The sequence below is a fragment of the Panicum virgatum genome, chromosome 1K, assembly GCF_016808335.1.
Source record: "Panicum virgatum strain AP13 chromosome 1K, P.virgatum_v5, whole genome shotgun sequence".
Classification (NCBI taxonomy): domain Eukaryota; kingdom Viridiplantae; phylum Streptophyta; class Magnoliopsida; order Poales; family Poaceae; genus Panicum; species Panicum virgatum.
Genome location: NC_053136.1, coordinates 34,126,375 through 34,146,587, shown reverse-complemented (window position 1 = coordinate 34,146,587; position 20,213 = coordinate 34,126,375). Strand labels below are relative to the sequence as shown.

The 20,213-nt window shown below is 45.7% G+C and overlaps 2 protein-coding genes and 1 long non-coding RNA gene across 10 annotated transcripts; 1 reads left to right on the top strand and 2 right to left on the bottom strand.

Moving 5' to 3' along the window:
* Window positions 1-351: 351 nt before the first annotated feature.
* Window positions 352-1,277, bottom strand: LOC120703874 (dehydrin DHN1-like). Its single transcript, XM_039988071.1, has 2 exons — window positions 925-1,277; window positions 352-826 (listed from the first exon to the last, which is right to left on the bottom strand). Exons 1-2 carry the CDS (start codon window positions 1,153-1,155, stop codon window positions 587-589), a joined length of 471 nt encoding a protein of 156 aa, XP_039844005.1. The 5' UTR covers window positions 1,156-1,277; the 3' UTR covers window positions 352-586.
* Window positions 1,278-2,740: 1,463 nt separating this feature from the next.
* On the top strand, window positions 2,741-6,592 carry LOC120703830. 8 transcript variants are annotated; one of them, XR_005687278.1, is made up of 6 exons: window positions 2,744-3,320; window positions 4,014-4,091; window positions 4,177-4,609; window positions 5,005-5,820; window positions 5,896-6,034; window positions 6,252-6,592. It is a non-coding gene; the product is annotated as an uncharacterized LOC120703830 (long non-coding RNA). The 8 variants fall into 8 exon arrangements; XR_005687283.1 differs by lacking the exon at window positions 5,896-6,034 and having other exon boundaries at window positions 2,748-3,320; window positions 5,005-5,218; window positions 5,744-5,820; XR_005687287.1 differs by lacking the exon at window positions 6,252-6,592 and having other exon boundaries at window positions 2,748-3,320; window positions 5,005-5,218; window positions 5,744-5,820; window positions 5,896-6,245.
* Window positions 6,593-10,396: 3,804 nt separating this feature from the next.
* Window positions 10,397-11,256, bottom strand: LOC120656730 (pectinesterase inhibitor 8-like). Its single transcript, XM_039934919.1, has one exon. It carries the CDS (start codon window positions 11,150-11,152, stop codon window positions 10,595-10,597), a length of 558 nt encoding a protein of 185 aa, XP_039790853.1. The 5' UTR covers window positions 11,153-11,256; the 3' UTR covers window positions 10,397-10,594.
* Window positions 11,257-20,213: the final 8,957 nt, after the last annotated feature.

Genomic DNA, 20,213 nt, shown 5'->3' with positions numbered 1-20,213 from the left:
CGTCTCCACAGCATCTAAAGGCGTAATAGGTGGCATGTTCCTAGAACCGGCATCTAAGGGCGTTATAGGTGGCATGTTGATCCTAGAACAACCCTACATCTTCGAGCTCCGACGGAGTCCCTCCCAAATTTGAGATTCTAAGTCTTCGCGTATTTCATTGGCGCAACCAGTCCCTCCCAAATTTGAGATTTTAGATCTTCACGTGTTTCTGCGTCCAACTAGTCTCGGTTAGCCCGAACTCACCGCGCACTGGTATTCAATTGTTGTGATCTACACATTCTAGCGCTGGTGTATTGACCAGATTTACGTCAACAGTATCCAAAAATATGGGGATCACTGTACCACCAATAATGTACACAAACCACGTATATTTATTCAGAGAAACACAAAGCAGTTTACACATTACAGCTCACTCTACGTATATGACGTTACATACAAATCACACTGCACACACAGGTGCAAACCGTCCGCCCCACGCGAGCGGACGCGTTCAAGGGACACTTCACTTCTGATGGGTTCATCTTATTATCTCGGAACGCCGTGACAGACAAGCACACGGCTTCTCGCGCGTACTACGCAGCCGGGCTTAGTGCTGTCCGGGCAGCTTCTCCTTGATCTTGTCCATGATGCCCTTCTTCTCGCCGGTGCCCTCGGTGTAGGCGGCGCCGCCGGTTCCCGTGCCAGTCATGCCGGTGTGTCCCTGCTGCCCGTAGGCACCGCCGGTGGCCGTGGTGTGCTGGTCGTCCTTGTGGCCTCCGGGCAATTTCTCCTTGATCTTCTCCTTAATGCCCTTCTTCCTCCTCCCGCCCATGCCGTCGTCCTCGGACTACAAATCACGAAAGAAAGGATCAATCAAGTTAAGCAATTAATGCCTGGGAGAAGATGCTGAGAAAACAAAAAAGAAGGATGCAAGTGGTTAGTTACCGAGCTGGAGCTGGAGCTGCCGGAGCGGTGCAGGACGCCGCCGGTCTTGTGCTCCTCCCTCGCAGGCTGGAACTGGCCGCCACTCATGCCGGCGCCGCCGTGCTCCCCCAGCTGGCCCATGCCGCCGGTCCCGGTCCCGGTGCCGTGCCCAACGCCGCCCACCGGGTTGCCGTACTGGTCGACGCGACCAGTGGTTCCGTGGCCGTGCTGCCCCTGCTGGCCGTACTCCATGTTGCACCGGTCGGTGGTTCCTCTCGACAGGTCTCGCTACCTAGCGAGTGTGGTGTTGTGGATCAGATGTCTGGTTGTCTTTTGTTCTGCTGATGAAGCTCACTGGTGGTGATGAAGCAGGTGAAGGCCGACGCCGCCATTTATAGGCGACCGGCGGCGAAGGGATAATTGGGATCCGGGCGCCACGCAGGGGGGGTACGTGTGCTTGCAAGAGTGGGTTGGGAGGCGGAGGGGATGGGAACAGCACGGGTCGTGTGCAGGCCGCGGCCCGCGGGCGCGTCGGTGGCGCCACGTCTCGGGCTCTTCTGGAAACATGGGGCGTCACGCGTCGTTCCACGTACTCCCTCCATATCCAAAAAATCTAAAGTTTAGGACAGGGACACAGTCTTTAAAACACAACTTTGACTTCTTATTTCTCTAAAAATATTTATCAAAAAGTGATATATGTATACTTTCATAAAAGTATTTTTCAAGACAAATCTATTCATATAATTTTTATATTTTCAAACTCAATAACTTGAGAGTTATTCATGATTTATATTCTCAAAGTTTGACTCAAATTTTGTCCTAAACATCAAGTTTTTTGAGTATGGAGGGAGTATATAGCAGATAATAATGATGCATCCATCCGTCCATGTGCATCCATGCGTGGCAAACGGTGAAGCTAACGACGAGCCGACAGTACGCTCGAGATCAGCCACAAGGAGATGGTCAGTTAAGAAATCAGGTTTTATAATAATATCATCCTCTATGAACGGTTTCATCCACTGCTTTTAAGATTACAACATCAGCAAGAGTGAAAGGAAAGTAATGGAATATTCATTTTACTGTTTCCAATATAGCGGAGATGCACGCACTGCTCCCTCCGTCCAAGATTAAGTGGACGTTTAGAGTTCAAATTTTTTCTCATATTAAACGGTCACGTAGGCCTGGTGCCTCAACTGACACACGCATGGGTAGCTGGCGGACGCATTTCAGGATTTTTTTACTCCGTATTCGTGAGTTGCTGGAAGCGGTCAAAGAGTTGCTGGAAGTTTCTGCACTGGTCTTTGATGGTCTTTTGTTTTTTTATTCTGTTGAGTTTGTTCATAGACGCACATTTGTTGAGAAAGTATGTTGCCACGTGCTATCTCTCTTTGGCCAGACTTTGTTTTTTATTTGCATGTGTACTGTCACCTGCGCGTGCAGGAAAAATGGCTGACACGTTTATAGAGGCATTATGGTAATTTTGCATGAATAGTAAGACTCCTGGTTTAAACCTATACGTCCACTTAAACTCGGACGGAGAGAGTACATATCACGGGTTTAGAAAATAAATTATTTAAAGAAAATTAGATTTATACTATAAAAAACCTAAACAATTGAAACATATTTTATCAAAATTAGTCAACCCACCCCTCTCACAAACCATCTCTTTAAATTCCACATGTAAGCTCAAGATGTTTGATAGGAGGCTTGGGCATCGATTTTTTTGTCACCGCGCTTCCATCTACCCGTCTCCGTGTACCCGCCTCCCCATTGGTCGTCCAACCCAAATAATCAGCGTGATTATCAGCGTGATTACCTTCCAAAGGGACTCCTGGCCCTTCGTCGCAGCCCCGGATTACGCCCTCCCTAGTCGCCCCGGATCCTCGCCGCGTGGATTTCTATCCGGGTGCGTCATCCTCATCGCCGTGGTGGTCGTGGTCCTCCGCCGCCGCTCCCCGTCCCCGGTCCCCGTCCGCATCTCCGCTCCGTCCCGGTGCGCCGCCTCTCCCCATCCCTGGCTGCTGTACGCGCCACCGCTGCTCTGTCCCCGGCCACCGCGCCGTCCGCGCACCGCCACGCCATCCCTGGCCGCCGCGCTGTCTCTGGGCGCGGCGCCGTCCCCGGCCGCGACGCCGCCCGCAGGCTGCCGCCGCGTCGTTTACGCGCCACCGCCGCCGTGCCATCCACTCCGCCGCGGACGACACCGGCACGCTCACCGTCTTCACCAACGAGAAAGGCGGCGCCATCGACGATTCCATCATCACCAAGGTCACTGACCAGCACATATACCTCGTCGTCAACGCCGGCGGCAGGGACAAGGACCTCGTCCACATCGAGGCGACATGGAGGTCTTCAACAAGAAGGGCGGATATGTCAAGTGGCACATCCACGATGAGCGCACGCTGCTCGCATTGCAGGTCAGTGCCGTTCTCTTACCCACCTGCTGGTGTTCATTGATTGCTTTAATTGATGACTGCCATACGTGAATATTCCCAAAAGTTTTTTTAATGTGCTGACGATGCAATAACGACAGGACAGAGAAACTATTGTGAAAATGATCTTTGTTGTTTAGAAAAAAATGTATTTGAGTTCAGATGTACAGGATCAGTTGATGGACGCAGAGACTTGTTTGATACAGTGCATTTATAACCATTAGATCAATGGGGACTTTAGGATGTGTATTGCTGAAAGCATATTGTTCTTTTCACAGTGTTCGCAAGTTATGATTTTTTTTGGCAATGTTGTGACTTACATGCTGTTCTGATGCCACATCGAGGGGAAACCTGGAAATTAAATCTGAGGTTTTTGATTTTTTGTGTCATTATCCTACAAAAGTGACATAATGACCTAGGCTAAATCGATGGTCATTTACCTGGGCTCTCAGATTCCAAGGTAAATGCTTTGACTCTGTTGTATCATTGAGAGATCAGTTAATTTTATTCAAGAATTGTTTAGTTTAGATGCTCCAGGACCATCTTAATAGGAAAATCCCATTATTTTATTAATTCCCACCTATTTCATGCAGAGGACAGCAAAATGTTTCCAGAAAATTGCATTGTCCACGGTATGCCTTCTCTATAATTGAGTCACTTAAGGTATTTCTGGTGCAGGAGCAGGACCTCGATGGAAATAAGGTTGTCAAAGAAGTGATTTTTGGCCCAGGGGAGAAAATGTATCGTTACTGCAAGGTATGACTTCAAAACTTCACAGCATAGCTGTTTGTGAAATGAACTGCTATTTATATCCACTAATCTCCTTTCTTTTTGTTAGCAGCACATCTGAAAGCAACGCCTCCCAAACCTGTCTAACAACCTAATGAAGAAGAGAAAACATTTCATATCGATACGCAGCCCTCTAAATGTACTGGTATCTATCACTTTTTTTTTGTCTAGCATCACATGCAGCTTGCCATATTCTTCGGTTGCACAGTTTCTATTTTTTGTAGCACATCCGCAGAAAGGAAACCCATTATGCTTTCCAAATTATTTTGCTTTAGCAGAGTTTGCATATTTTATAGTGTACCTAATACCTCCTGGCTACCACTAATAACACTTGATTCCATATACCCAGACATCTAAATAAAGTCATTTCACCATCCTTCTTGGAGCTTGGTATAGGCGAGCTTGTCTCAATATACAGTGAATTATGTGAAATTGGGAAGGCACCTCCTGTGATAGATGCAGATGACCTGCAACAAGAACCTGAGGTAAATCTATAATTAGTTAATGCTTTCAGTTTATCAGAGTGACAATTTATGAATGTAGTCAAAGAAAAATATATACCATCTTCCATGATGTGGTGTAGCAAGCTTCTTTGAAGGGCATGACATTTTAGTTGCTCCATTAAATCCTCTGCTTTTATGCTTTACTAAAGATTATGTCTTTAGATCCACTGACAATTGGATTGTGAACTAAGCAGTGAGGTGTAGTAGATTGCATGCTGATAGGAGCCCCTTTAGCCATGGTGACCAATAATTTAATGTTCCTTTAGGGTGCTCGCTTTCTTCTGAAACAGTTTTAACGTTTCAATTATCTTTGCTCATATATGTATAATCTTTGCAGTAACCTGTATTGTGTTTCAACTGATTTCCAATGTATTCAGGACCTGCTGGACCACCCGAGGGGAAACTGCGGCAGGGTGCTCGGAAGCAGCGCACGCTTATCGACGATTTCATCCCCACCATTGAGGGCAAGAATGCCATACACTACCCACATCCGAAGAGGCTTCTTGGTATTTAGTCCGGCCACGATTTATTTACCTGATGATGCCTCTTGCTAGGAAAATTCAGCAATCAAACAATGATGCAAACAGTCAGGTGAAATTATACATATAGAGATGGGAAAATAACAAATAAGTGTTTCTTCATATGCGGTCCTTCTTATATGCATGTTAGTTGCATGCTTGAATTGCATGAGCAAGCAAATTCAATATGCAAATAAGTCGCAACATTTGCAAAAAAGTGTGGCGGCTTGATGCTAATCTATGTTCGAAATAAATTTATTATTTTGTCCTCTAAACTGTATATGAGACATGTCATACAAATCGAGGACAGTAGCTTCATATTATTCTAAAATGCACAAATTCTATTGGTTAAGTATACCTGAACTTAATTCCTATTGCTATCTTTAAGGGATCAATTATGGTTATTGCTATCTGCATGTTTGGGCAACCTCGAGTGCTCTGAAAATAGTCATCTATCAGACATCCTCCACTAGAATTACTCACTGGATTAATTATAATTTTCAATCAGATGGACATCATTATAGTACCAATACTCTTTATTCTTAGAATTTAGTATGCTATCATTTCAGGTTCACCTGGTTCAGTATTATATTTTCAGGTTCAGGAACAAAGTAAGGATTCTAATTGGTAACTTTTGTGGTGCGTATGGCGACCTCCGGTCACCAAGAGTAATCAGTAAGTTTAGTCGTATATTTCATTTAAAGATACGGGGACTCCAATTAGTCCAACTCAGTGTAGATTTGTTTACAGTTCAAGGGGTTCATTGTCTCCTCTAAACGGATCATGGTATGGTCATAAGAGATTAAGAGTACAATCTGGTCTGGCACCATTGGTTGAAGAAGAAAATGTATTTACCACTTGGTGATGTGACAAACTCAACAAACCTCGGGTATGGTCGTGGTCGTAAGAGATTAAAAGTAGAATCTGGTCTGGCACCATTGTTTGAAGAAGAAAGTGTATTTACCACATGTGTAGTAACTCAATTATTTTTTAGTATACCACACCATTGGTTGATTATTCAACAAACCTCGGGTTTACAGTGTATTTTCCAGATAAATATTGGTTTACCACACGTGTACTAACTCAATTTTTTTTCAACACTGTAGAAATTTTGGAGCAAAATGATGCAAGGTGATGTATTCTTGCGCGTTTTTGGCATCCACTAGGAGATGGAACATTCATCGAACTGGAGCAGGTGTGGATAGGCGCACGGAAGATCTCGACACTGATGTAGACACACTTAAGTACTTAACAGAGCATGCACAATATCTTTAGTTGGCTTATAAAGAAAACTTTTTGTTTCTGCCACAATGAAAAGTATAGATCATTAATTTGTCCATGATCGAAAATAGATAATATATGTTATGACATGTTTTTTAGTGTAGAAAAACAATTGATGATTATAGTATAGCATCATCCAGTATATTGCATTTCAGGTATCTGATAATTGTGTTTTGTGTCCTTAAATTTTTATTATTAACCAATTGTCTAACTATTTGCGTGAAGGATTCAAATGAATTGATGTGTGAAGTGTGAACAGGCCGTCCATTGCTTCTACACTATCTCTGAAAAAATTGTTTAAAACATGTTATAAATGCACAATGTCGGTGAAAATAATTGTGATATAGGTGAAGGCTTTTGTTATTGAATACACTCTCACAGTATATATGTCTTTTTTATTCTATAAAATTATTATTTATTATTGTATTTTTAAAAATACGTGCGTGCCACACGTACACTCTACTAGTTGCATCAAAGGACTGCTGAAAATTAGCATATTTATTAACAATGCAATAGACATACGTAATAGTAATACCTCAAGTTTTTATTCGTCCACTTCATCCATGTCGTGATTGTGCGAGACAATGATTGTCAGTGTTCTGATTGAAATTCCGAATGATTTCACTACTACAAAAACAGTTTTTAAGAGACAGTGAAAATCTATCTGTAGGAGCAGGTGCGGTACCCATCCCTACTTTTCGCAGCTACAAATACTATTCGCAAAAATGAAATTGCATTTGGCCTCTTAAGTGGATTTTGGTGTTGATGGCATGCATAATTAAGGAGCTAATGAGTTTGAACAGGTTTAAAATTTACTAGAATGATGAGAAAGAGTAGAAAAGACACCATATTTGCTTGGTGGATAGTATTTTGAGCTTTATTGAAGATTTTTTTATATAATTTTTTGTAAAATTTAGTATAGGAAACACCGTACTCTAAAGAGCGATTCAAAAAAATTATATTACTTGAACATGCCAAAGTGCTCGAATAAGATGCTAATCACGATACAAATTCACGCACATGCTCTTGGGCTTTCCTACAGTGTCTGCAAGGGCGATGACGCGCTCGGTCCGGTTGATGGGCCGTGGCGGGCCGTGTACTCCGCAAACAGAAGCCGAGCGGGTCTCGATTGCCGGCCCAAAATCCCATCCGCACGAGGAGGGAACCGTCCGTGGAGACGAGCTAGCAGGCAGCGGCGGCCGGCGACTCGGCACACGCCGCACCCCCCCCCCCCCCCCCCCCCCCCCCCTTCCGGCGGCTGTGTAAAGCTTCTCGCCTCTCTCTTCTTTCCCCTCTCATATCCCGTGTTCTAGCCTTCTAGGGTTTCTGGAGCTTCTTGATCCATGTCTGAATTCTTTTGGGAGGAAATGCCGAGATGTTTGGCTTGAGTGCACGCAGCTGTTGGATGCCTTTGCGCTGTCAACTCTGTTCGGCTGTTTCTCCTTGCGTTGCGCTTTGATCCCCTCTAGTGACAACGTCTCTGTCTTACTTGGTACGCATGATTACTTTGTTGCTGCACTAGTACTAGTGACGGCTCTTAATGATAATGTACTGATCCAATTAAGATAAGAGGATGCCTTTGATGAACTGCAGAAGTGCTCCCGAGTGATGGATTCTAGATTCCTAGTTATTCCACCTTTTCTGAATAAATTAAATACGGGCCATACTGAAAGGAAACTAATAAGAACCTTGGAGATTCATCTCAGGTAGCTGACACGATGCAGTTGCATCAGATAACCAAAGGAATTGCCTAAGGCCCTATTTAGTTCTCAAAAAATTTCTACAGTACCTATTACATCGAATGTTTGGACACATGCATGGAGTATTAAATACAGTTGAAAAAATAACTAATTATACACTCTAACTGATTAGCACAAGATGAATCTTTTGAACCTAATTAATTTATAATTGGACATTATTAGTCAAATGACAACGAAATGTGCAGGTCTCATGCTTCACATAGAGTCAACCCCGACTTATCCACTTCGAGATCTTGAATTGCCTAATGCACAAACGCATAGAGTCCCTAGCCGGTGGCAAAGTGAACAACTCCAATGTTCTCTGAAGATCCAATCACATGATTCTGTGCACATGGGTACCAGGAAATTCTCCTCCAGAGCTCAAATTTCTTCTGCCATGATGCGTATGCGATTTTCAGGTTGCTGCATTGGCACCATGCTCCCTTGCCTCGCCTTCACCTCATCCGGACTGTCCCCTACAATTTCGTATTGAAGAACACAAACTTGAGCTCGGCAGATACGATAGAACAAATCAGCAATTGGGTTTCTCATTCTTTGCATCAAGAAGAAAAGTTGTGCACTGATTTCAACAAAATCGACATTAAGGAAGAAAACACTATTGAACTAATCAGAAATAAACAGAGGGCGGAAGGCAAGGTTACCAGGGCCGGAGATCTTCAAGTTGGTGGCGATGGCCTGTGGCGACGACGGCGGAGGCATCCGGGTACCCCTCGTCGCCGGCGACCCACACAGGCCGCGACGCCTGCCGCGGCCACGCCTCACGCCACTGCAGCCCGCGCCACTTGGTGGAGGCTGCCGCGGTGCTGGACAACGAGTCGAGGCCGGCGGCGCTGCAGAGGAGTCGATCCCGTGAAGGCGTCGTGCCCTAGCTCGTACGTGACGGCGGCACTGGACGAGGAGTTGAGGCCGCCGGCGCTGCAGGAGTCGAGGCCGGCGGCGGCGCCTAGGGCAGGCAGTCGCACGGGGGAGACGGAAAGGTCGTACGAGCACCGACGGAATGGGCGAACGGCGCCGTGGGGGTTATGGAGCGAGGGTTTTTTTTTGCAAAAATCGCAGCCCAGGTGGGGGGTGAGGCGGGCGCCTAAATGCAAATTGTCCCCACCTTTATCCAGTGCTCTTGGATGAGGATCATGTGGTCTCTGTTAGAGTTTGCAAAATTTGCACAAGAGATCTGATTTTCATAGGATACGGTGTCTTTTTTTTAATATAAAGATGTGCAACTCTTCTACATGTTCTCAAATATTACAAGTTTGGTATTGTATAAACAACTTGTATCGACCGAGATAAGAGGGGTGAACGTCCAGAACTTATGTGAGATGAGAGACTAGCTTAGAAGCCAGCAAGTAACTAGAGGTGGTTAAGGGCTTCAAAGTTCAGCCTAGCTAGATAATTTAACAGTTGGGTTGAAAAAAAGAGCAAATTGCGAAATGGTCTGTAATCTAGTGGTTATAAGAGCCTTAGTAGCATCTGAGATCTTTGGGTTCGACTCCCCATGGGAGCGAATATTCTGGGATTTAACGGTATTGTGCATTCAGTGGTAGGCGACGTTCTCGTCGACAACGAGACGTCTATGATGACTTTGTCAATTTCGTGGATTTGTTGGCTCAGTCTTCGAAGATGCTTATAAAAGTAAGGTTTGCGTACGTGTGTTCATAGGAGTGTGAGTGTGTGTGCGTTGTGAGTGTTTACGTTGTACTGTGTAATTTCAAAACAAAAAAGAGCAAATTGAATTGTGAAGAGAGCACTAAGATCATGATCCACTCCTAACTGCTATAACTACTACGTGATCAGAGGGGTTCATGCTAAAACAATGCAACTGCATCTATAACCGTGGTCCGTTTCATACGTTTCACGGGCAGCAGCTCGCGAAGATAACCGCCAGGCGGCAGCGCCGCAGCGGGAGTCTTCCTGTAGCTGTAGGACCGGCATGGGTACCGGCAGGGGTGCGGCCGCGCCTCGACGCGGCACCGGCACATGCGAGCCTCATGGAAGGTGACAAGTGGCCGGAGAGCGCGGCGGCGCGGCCCCTGGTACCCCCTGCGCACTACTACGTGGTCTGCTTCGGCTGCACCCGGTCCCGATCCATGGGACCCCCGCCGTGCGCCGAGCAGAGCAGGGCCGGAGGCTAGCCGTCGATCTCTTTCCGCCGTCAGTCTCCATCGATAGGAAGGAAGATGGATCAGACAACAAACCATCATGCCACGCACCAGTTCATATAGTCCAATGTCCATTAAAGCAAGCAAGCAAGCAAGGAGATGAACAATGATGAGCAGTAACCGGAAACGAAACGCTTGTATTATTCCATCACAATTATTTTCCGGCGACGCCAACGCTCGCGGTGAACTACCATGTCGACCGCGGGTTAGTTGCAACCGACGCGTGCAGCACAAGTGCAGCAGAACCCCCCGTCACTTGATGAGGTCGGTGATGGCCTCGCAGACGACGGCGATCTTGGCGGACTCCTCGCCCCACCGCGCGACCTGCGGAGGCGGCGCGGCGCCGGCCCGCGCGAAGGCGCCGCCGCACCGGCGCGCCAGGGCCGCCGCCTCCGCGGCCTCCGCCTTCCCGGCCGCGTAGTCGCGCCGGCTGATGCCGTCGTAGGCCTCCGCGAACGCCGTCTCCGCCGCGTCGTACAGCGCCTTGCACTGCTCCAGCGCCGCCCGCGCCCGGGCGTCGCCGCCGCCGCCGCCGCCGCCGCCGAGCAGGGCCTTGATGTCGTAGACCGCGTCCCCCGCGGCGGCGACGCCCACGTCGGCGGCCACCTTCGCGAGGCCCCAGGCGTCCGCGTCGGGGCTGTCGTGGTGGTGGCTCAGCCGCGCCACGCAGAAGCCGTAGTCCACGCGACGGTCGCGGGCCGCCGCCGCCGCGCACGTCGTCTCCGGGGTGGCGCCGGCGCCGGGGACGCTCAGCGCGAGCGCCGCGACGAGGGCCGCGGCGGCCAGGACGCGGACCGTGGGAGGCGTCATCGATCCACCACTAGCCTAGCCGGCGTTGATGCAGCTCTAGAGCTTGCTCGGTGGCTTTGGCTTTACTGAGCTCACTCTCACTGCCAAGTCTAGAGCTCGGTGGAGTGTGGCGACTGTTCTGCTCGGTTGTTACGTGCCGGGACAAATAAATCTGACGCGGGGTCGTCGAAACTGTTGGTACCAGCAGAATGGTCTAGAACTCCAGTGGACCCGCGCTGTTAGTTTGGGCCCGCTGTTAGTTTGGCGGCCATCTTCTTGTCCGTGCACCTGGCCCAGAAAGGTTTAGTTGGGCCAGGATGATAAGCGGACGGACGATCCAGCCCAAGTACAGGCGCAGGACGGCAGGACCGAACCGGAAATCCTATATATTCACATTCGCTGGGCTGGAGCAGCTGGCTGGGGCTAATTTATGTGAGGGAGAAGTACTGTAGCGCTGGTGGTGGTGCAGCGGTTGGTTGGTTACTGTAGCAAAAGGTTACTGTATAGTTCCGAATACCGAGAATCTAACCATATGCGGTGGTACTGTAGCGCTGGTCCGGCTGGACAAGCCAAGTGAACAGGGTGATTATCTTCGAGAAGATAAAAATTTACCAATCTTCCAATATCGGTGATGCGTGCATGCATTGTACGCAGTTTGATTAAAATGCAGCATCTCCTATTGGTGGGAACACGAGAACAGAGAGAGCTAACAAGCTATTGATACCACCTGCTGCCTACCACTGCAGCACCGTAGGGTGGAACACAACTTGAGATGACTAACAGCCTAGTCACCACGCCTATAGCTATCGAGTCACTTACTCCTACTATGTACTTAGGAAGAAAGCAACCTCAATTAAGTAGGACTTCTACTTACGTGGGCTCAAGATCATGCAGACAAAAAAGCGACTAAACAAGTAACTAAAGTAAAAAAGTAAACCAGTGAGATACTGAAGAAAGGCGAGGAACTTCCTCAAAGTTATATTTCTCCAAGGCAGATACAAAATGGAGTAAGGCTGAAAAACCTCGGCTCCACTCCTTTGGCTTGGTTTTCACCAAAGTTCTCACCTCGCACTCTCCCTATTCTACACTAAGATAGTAAACTACACAATAGAACTCTTCTTCTCTCCAAGAATGGTGTGTCTTTGCAAGTGAGGTGGGAGCTCCTTTTATAGTGGCTTGAGGTCGGTAACCAGGCCGGTGCGTGTCTTGTACGCAGGTAGGTCAGTCGTCGTAACTTTTATGCGAAGACTAACCCTACGAGGCTAAAAAGTGGGGCAAGTCGGCCTCCCCTAGGCCGGCCGGCCTAGGGATGCCGGGTCTCCCACCTATTGAATGGACAAGTAAACCGCTAAGACAAGCCCGAAAGCACAACGAACGGATATTTGTACCCGAATCATCTGGCCTAACCATATACTTCGCATAACTTATGGATTAACTAAGCATGGATTGATAAACTATCGAGATAGCATAACAACTATGGATAAACTCTATATTATGAATAGAATACTGACAAGTTGATCGGCGATTTAGTGCCGCTATAGCGGTTGGAAAGAGGCGCCGCTACGATATCTCATATATGTCCGATATCACCGGTAAGAGCGATGTTCCATGCTATATCAGCGCTTCGCCGTTTCAAAATAAGGCATGGGCCCGGAGGCTGCTGTCAACGCCACAGGGACGGGGTCCCCCTAGCCTCGGAAAAATTGGGAGCAAGTGGCTCGGAAGGCCTCTCCAGTCCGCCATTGGTAATAGGCTAGGGCAAAGCACCAACACAAGATCCCTCCTTAGGGCCCACGACTGGCTGAAGCCGCACGTTTCCCAAGACTGGGGCGATCCCGTCATAGCGATGGGCTTGCCTGACGATGCATTTAATGCGCCCTCCCTGCTACTGCCGGACGAGGCTCCAGGATGGCGCGGCTTCTCCGTAAAATAACATGATTATGGGGGAGGCGTGCTTACGGGCAACACTGCAACTAGATCGGGGCGACCCCCTCCTGGATCACATCACATCATCTGACAATGGACGATGGGGGCCCACCACTATCACATCACATCGCATCGGATAGGCAAGACGATACCCGAAACATCACACAAGAGAGACCTTGGGGTGACGTAAAGGACCCCGGGGTGACATAAACAGGACATCGCCCCCTTTGGGAGCCGTATTCACACCAAAGGCATTAAATCCTTCCCTAGGCCCACAGGGAAGGCTAAAGATAGGATACATGGGCAACATGTAAAGAGGGGAGCTCATTGAATTGAAGACAACCTACCAGCACAACACAAAACGTTGGGTGTTATGCTCCTCGCGGTCCAAACCTGTCCAAAACTTCTTGTTCCCTCATCTTCACACGATCAAGATTCTACTGCATGTTACACCCCTAGCGGAATCTCTAAGCGAGGGTTCCCACAAATTTCTGCTCGCGGTACTCACCCATCGTCAGTACCTATTTGCACATAGAATGCATTTGTATCCAGAAAGTTTTTCTTAATTGAGATGGTGAAATCTCTACTAGTACCACTATTGAAAACATAGTGTAAGGAGGTGGCAATTTGATCCGGCTGACATCTAGTGCGGCGAGACTACAAAAGGGGCCGGTGGCTGTGTGAAAGGACTGTGATGTCGCCTAGAGGGGGAGTGAATAGGCGCACCTACAGATTTTCACTCAAATGCAGCGGATTAAATTCACTGTCTGCCAAACCCGGAACTTCCGGGTTTCAAATCCGGAACTTCCGGATTTGGGCCAGACAGTAAGTGAACTCGGAACTTTCAGGTTTGTCAATCCGGAACTTCCGAGTTCACTCAAAACAGAGTGAACACAATAAGATTAGTGCTAAAAATAAAAGTAAATTCAAACCCCAATTGTAGAGTTTCCTTGAGCAGATTCACGCAGATCCTGCACACACGAAACAACAATATCTCCAAGACACAAGTGTCTAATGGAGAGCTCCTCAAATCCTCAAACAAATGTAAATGCAATGAACACAAGGATTTGTTTTACCGAAGTTCAGATTCACCTCGTGCACCCACGTGTGAATCCTAGTCTCCGTTGAGGAAGCTTATATCGACCTCAAGGTCAAGCTATTTCCTCCTTCCACTATATGACCATGTGCCCTCGTGGCACAAGATCGGTGCTGCAATAAACTTGCCGCTGCTCACCACAATCCTAGGGAGCTAACCGGCGACGCCTAGCCGTCTAGGAGGCTTCACCTCCAAGAGTAACAAATGTGAATTACACAAATAACGGCTAATATCAAGTGCTCAAGGTTTGTTGTGCTCTCTAGTGCTCTCAAGCAATCACTCTCTCAACCCAACTCAAGGATATTTACTAATCACACAATCTCACAAAGAGAGGTTGGGGAGAGCTCAACTATGGCTACCAAGCTTCTTGGGACGACCAGTAATCAACAGAATAGAGCCTGGAACAGCAGCCCACCAAGGAGGGGGCTAAGGGGTATAAATAGTTGGTCCCAACAAAACTAGAAGTTATGTGACAGTTAGAACCCGGAACTTCCGGATTATACAACCCGGAACCTCCGGGTTTTCAAACCAACTAGCCATTAGTACTATGTGTGCCAAATCCGGAACTTCCGGATTTGCCCTGGCAGTAATGTTAAAATGTGTACGTGAGGCTTTTGTGTCTCTCTCAACTCATATGGGTTACTTGAGCACTGAGACTAAACCAAAGACCATTGTGATGCATCCCTCTTGATAGTACGGCATACCTAAACTCAAGATCAAAGATAAATTACATTTCAACTTCTTGAGCTTTTCTTTTTCATCCTATGCCGTGTGTTGATCAATCACAATCTGAGGTGTGCATCCAACTTGGCTTCTTTACTTTGAGCACATCTTCCTTGAGCTAGTGACCTTGAACCTTTATCTTTGAATGAAATCCACCTCTAATTCAAGTCACCGTCTTCACAATAAGATTCTAGAAAGATTGATACTTTCTAACATGAACACCACACATGACCAAGATTCTTCAAGTTGAACCCAAAGAACGTTTCGTCACCCTAGCATTGGTTCCTCGGCACAACCACAATTGCCCTTTTCCAAGCTTAGTACCTAGAAACCCATTCCCGAATTTCAACTCTTCATCCTTGCATCACATATAGCTTCATGTAGGCTTGTATCACATTTAACTTACAATGAAATCTATTTTGATCTACAAGCAATTTTTCTTCTCTAATGAATGACACTTGTCAATATGAAATTCTCCATGTCTCTTAGAATTCTTGGATTTGATCATTATCGGTTTCTTTGCTCATGCCAAGCCTTTGTTTACATAGCCTCTAGAAACACGCCTTTCGATCCCATCCATTTATCCTCAAGAGCCCTCTTGAACTCACATTGATTTTGCCATTACAATGAACATCATTTCTTTCATGCTAGCTTGATCATCAACTATCTCATACATTTCTTATGACAAGTTTCTCCAATTGTGAGACTATGCCTAAGCATACACCTTTGTCTCATTCACAATACCTTGGCTTGTCATTTTGAATTCCACTTACGTCAACAAGCTTCATTTGGATATACTAATAAATTCATTATCGTTGATACATATCCCAATTTCCATGGTAGCTGTTGCTTGTTAATATTCTCATACTAGAACATGTCATTCATCTTGTTATATAAGCATGTGTCTTTAATCTTGATTCATTTCATCACATAGATTACAATTGTGATAATCAATTCCTGCTCATATACTCAATAAGATAGTTAGTCCTTTAATCGTGGTGTCAATCAATCCACCAAAACACACTAGGGGCCGAGATGCACTTTCACTGTGCTCGGCTCGTGCAGGCCTATTGGGCGGCGGCAGTGCCACTCGGTTTCATATCTAAAATTCTATGAGATTATCTTGAACACTAATTAGCCTCGCAAATGGAAAAACATAAATTGTGATAGGATTATCAAGGTGATTCTTAAAAATTTATATAATAAGTTAAAGATATTTGATGTATTTTACTACTAAAATTTATAGCTTAGATAATGTGCCGGACACGATACAAAGCCAGACTCGGCCCAAAACTGGTGAGCAGCACCTTGTCGTGGTCACAGAAGATGATCCACACGAGGTTTCTGGAGCTGGGACCAGCACCCTATCCCGTGCTCCCATGTCTAACTAGAGCATACGGAAGCGCACCTCCCCTCTCCTCTGCTGACGAGTGCCCACGCATGGTTGGTCTCGGTTGGTCTCCTCTACCGACGAGTGCCCATGCAAAGCGTGTAGAGAAACTATAGCTTTCGGCTGACATCATCGCTGATGTCACCATTACGAAATAGACATATTATCTTCAAATGAGCATAACTCTCTCATCACACATTATATTTTAAATCTGTTTGCACCATTGTATTCTTTTCAAAGAGATCTACAAAACTAGATCCATATTTGGTATATTTTGAAGCTATTTTATACAACCATCAATTTTTGTTGAATATGTAATCACAACATATATACAACCTGTGTAACAATTTGTATTATATTTTACGGATCCGTTTTCAAATATTATTTGCACCACTGTATCTTTTTACAACAATACCTACAATATAAGATCCATTTTGATATGTTTGGAAATCATTTGTATAGAATTATCTACTTATGTTGACTGTACAATGACAATTTATATACAAATCTATAGTGCAATATATTTACATGGACAGATAGCAACATATTTTGTACAATGCAATAGTTTATATTTATTAGCATCTTAAATTAAATAGATATTTTGTATCAACTTATTAGTATTGACTTATATAGCGAAAGTGCTACAACTTCTATTACTTAACACTCATGAAAATATAGTAACAACTTATGTAGAGATAATGTATCAATTTACATAAAAGATGAATCACATAGAAAATTATTACTTACAACTTGCCAGTGTGAATACACAAGCTGGTATCATAAATATATGTAGGTTGGTAAAATTATTAGTAAGAAGGGATGTAGGTTGATAGTTAGAGCATACATAAATTGATAGTGAACAATCTATACAATTTGATATCATAATAAATGTAAATTGATAGCACAATATCTAAAAAAGTTGTGTCTGGTATATTGAACTATATAAATTACCAAATGTAACCATACAAGTTGACATAATATTTGACCATAAGTTGCTACGAAAAAATCTTGAATACAAAAGTTTGCAACATGAAAAAAACATAGTTGGTTTATGTTCAAACAACATATGTCGCCCGCTTAGTAGCAACTTATGTTCTAGAAATATTATACGAGGTTTATGCAATATATGTTCGGCATTAACTTAGGTGGAGACTTTTGAACTAATCATGTAGAGAAGATGTGTGAACTTTTGTTATATATCTGGTATCAAATTTATGTACAAGATCTTGTAGCAACTTATATGTAGACACAATATATCAACTATGTTGTATATCTAGGGATCAAACTTAACTAGAGATTTATACTAACAAATATCAAATATAAGTTACTACTTCTATATGTATAAATTGCATTGTGGGGTCATGTATAAGATCATCGACACCAACCGAATCAAGGTATAATTTGCACAGAAAAAAGAGAGATAAGTGGCATAGAATGATCAGTACTTAAAAGGAGAAATACTAAATAAGCATAAAACAATGGTCATTGCACGAGTAATGTAGAGAAAAATGTTACAACTTCTATTTGTCACCAATTATAAAATTATAATGTAACAAATTATATAGAGACAGTGTATCAACTTATGAAGTAAATATTGGCAAGTTATCTACAGTAACATAGTTTAACTTCTCCCATCTCTGACATTGCTCTCGTCTTCCTCCTCGGAGAGGGGGCAGATTCGGCATTTTAAATTCTCGCTTTCTTGCCATGCTGTAACAAAAAAACTAGTAAATATACCAGAAATAGGTTATAGAAAAAAAAGACATGCAGATTTTGGTAAAACAAAAGGGTGTGACATATTTGACATAAGTTGACACATGACGTATAAAATTTGATACCTTAGACAAGTTAAATTGAGATTACAAAAATGATTAAGTTGATACAGGTGTGCCGTAACTCCGAGATCTCAATTCCAGTCTAAAAAAGCACAGAACCTAGGTGTACCATAACTACAAGAAGAAAAAAAAGAATAACTTGATACCTCATATAACTTAACTTGAGATTAAAAATTGCATAAGTTGATACAGGCGTACAATAATTATATGTGACAACAAAATATAACTTGATACCTCATACAACTAACTTGATATTACGAGTTTCGTAAGTTGATACATGTGTACCATAAAACTTCGATATGTCTCATTTGTTGTCTAAAAAGGCACACAAAAAAACTTAGACCTCATTGTTTCAAAGCTATTTTGAAAAACCTTGTCATGTAATTATTGGTCCTCTCTAGCAGCATTCCTAGGAGAAAAATTCCAACGAAGGTAATCCTAAAATCCACAGCTACCAAATGTAATCCTTAAAAAAGAAATTCGGTTTGCTGACAAGAACAAAAAATTGCCAAACAAAAGCGGAATATGTGCATAGACTCTAATGTCATCAGCCCAATACAAAAAATGGTTCCACTGGCAGCTGAAAACAAAATAGGGCTAATCTGATTACTACCAGCCTGCTACATAAAGTCTAGCGAACGTGAGCACTGAGCAGGGAATCCATGGATGAGCCGCGTGGCTTCCGATCAGCACAAAATGTTGGGGATCCATGAAGCAAACATGTCGAATCTTCCATCGAGGTTTACTGACCGCTAGCCAATATCTATGTTGACACTTTATATTGTAATTTGATAGTGATCTTGATCTAATGTTTTGACAGAGTTTACGCAAAAAATGTGCATCTATAGCTCTGACACTATTTACATGGAAAAAAGTTCACACAACTTGTCACACTGGTCCAGCTTCGCACCGGCACCGCCCCCCTCAGCTTCTCCTCCCCCTCCCCCAGCGCAGCATCTAGACAGCGATTCACGGCAGTGAGGACGTCAGTGGAGGCGATGACCGCCGAGAAGCTGGGCCACCTCTCCGAGCTCGGTGTCCGTTAATGCCCCAAGTAAGCTGCTGCCCACCCGAACACGCCCCTTGGCATCTCGATCTCTTATCCCCGTTCCCCGCTCTACACTGTGTCTGCGCCCCTTGCTAGTGGTTTGCTTGTGAATGGACGAATGGATTTCGAGAAGAGCAAGTTCACGTGGACCTACTCAGCCAAGGAGACATGCTAACTGCTACAGGGGAAAGGGAAAGTGTACCTGAAGGGCCACGGGAGATGAGTTCGCGGAGATTGCCGCGAGGGACCTAGTCATCTTCCCCAAGGTATGAGCTGCACCTGGAACGCACCGATGCCGTCGACAAGTACCGCATGAACGCACCCCCCTCCTCGCGCCCTTCGCCGCACAGATCCCCATCGCGCGCTGCGTTGCCAGAGCTGAAACAATGCAGCACCATGGTGAGGGGCGGCGGTAACTGTAGGGGGGACGAGGACTCACATTGAACCGCGGAGGATCGCGGGGATCCACCCGCTGGTCGCCGCACACGCTTCTCGCCGCTACTCGCTCCATTGCTCTTTCGGCGAGCGAAAATCGACTCCCCAATTCGTCTCCGCCGCATTGCCGTAGGAGGCCGAAGGTTATGCTTCAAATGGAAAAAACAGAGGAGGTACATGGACGGTTTGTAGTCGCGCAGGTCGGAGGCTACCTAGGCCCATGTTGGCCTGCTGGACCGCAGGAGTCGCGCACTCCGTCGCTGACGCGACGGGTTGTCTAGTAGACTTTACGTTTTTTTTGTTTGGATAGGGGTTGGGAGAGGGATGAAACGAACCCAGAAGAATATATCTCAAGATACAGGTTAGATTGGTCCGTCGAAATCTGGCGGACGGACCCGCTGCGCTCGGGTTTGAAGTATCAGGCCACCCTCAGCCTTATCCCTCACGGTACTCTCTCACCCTCCACTCGCATCTCACCCAGAGCCGCCGCCAGGGTCGAACGCCACGACCGCACGCCCGGCCGCCGGCCACCACCGCCCGCCCGCCCGGCCGCCGGCCAGGACCGCCGGCGCCGCCAGCCGGGCCCGCACGCCGCCGACCCCGCCCGCGGTCTCCTTTCCCGGCCGCCC

Bases quoted from the DNA above. Each gene is read 5' to 3' on its own strand.
- LOC120656730 (XM_039934919.1), bottom strand. From the start codon at position 11,152: ATGACGCCTCCCACGGTCCGCGTCCTGGCCGCCGCGGCCCTCGTCGCG.
- LOC120703874 (XM_039988071.1), bottom strand. From the start codon at position 1,155: ATGGAGTACGGCCAGCAGGGGCAGCACGGCCACGGAACCACTGGTCGC. The intron at 827-924 runs GTAACTAACCAC...CGTGATTTGTAG, and splicing joins GCAGCTCCAGCTCCAGCTCG to TCCGAGGACGACGGCATGGG.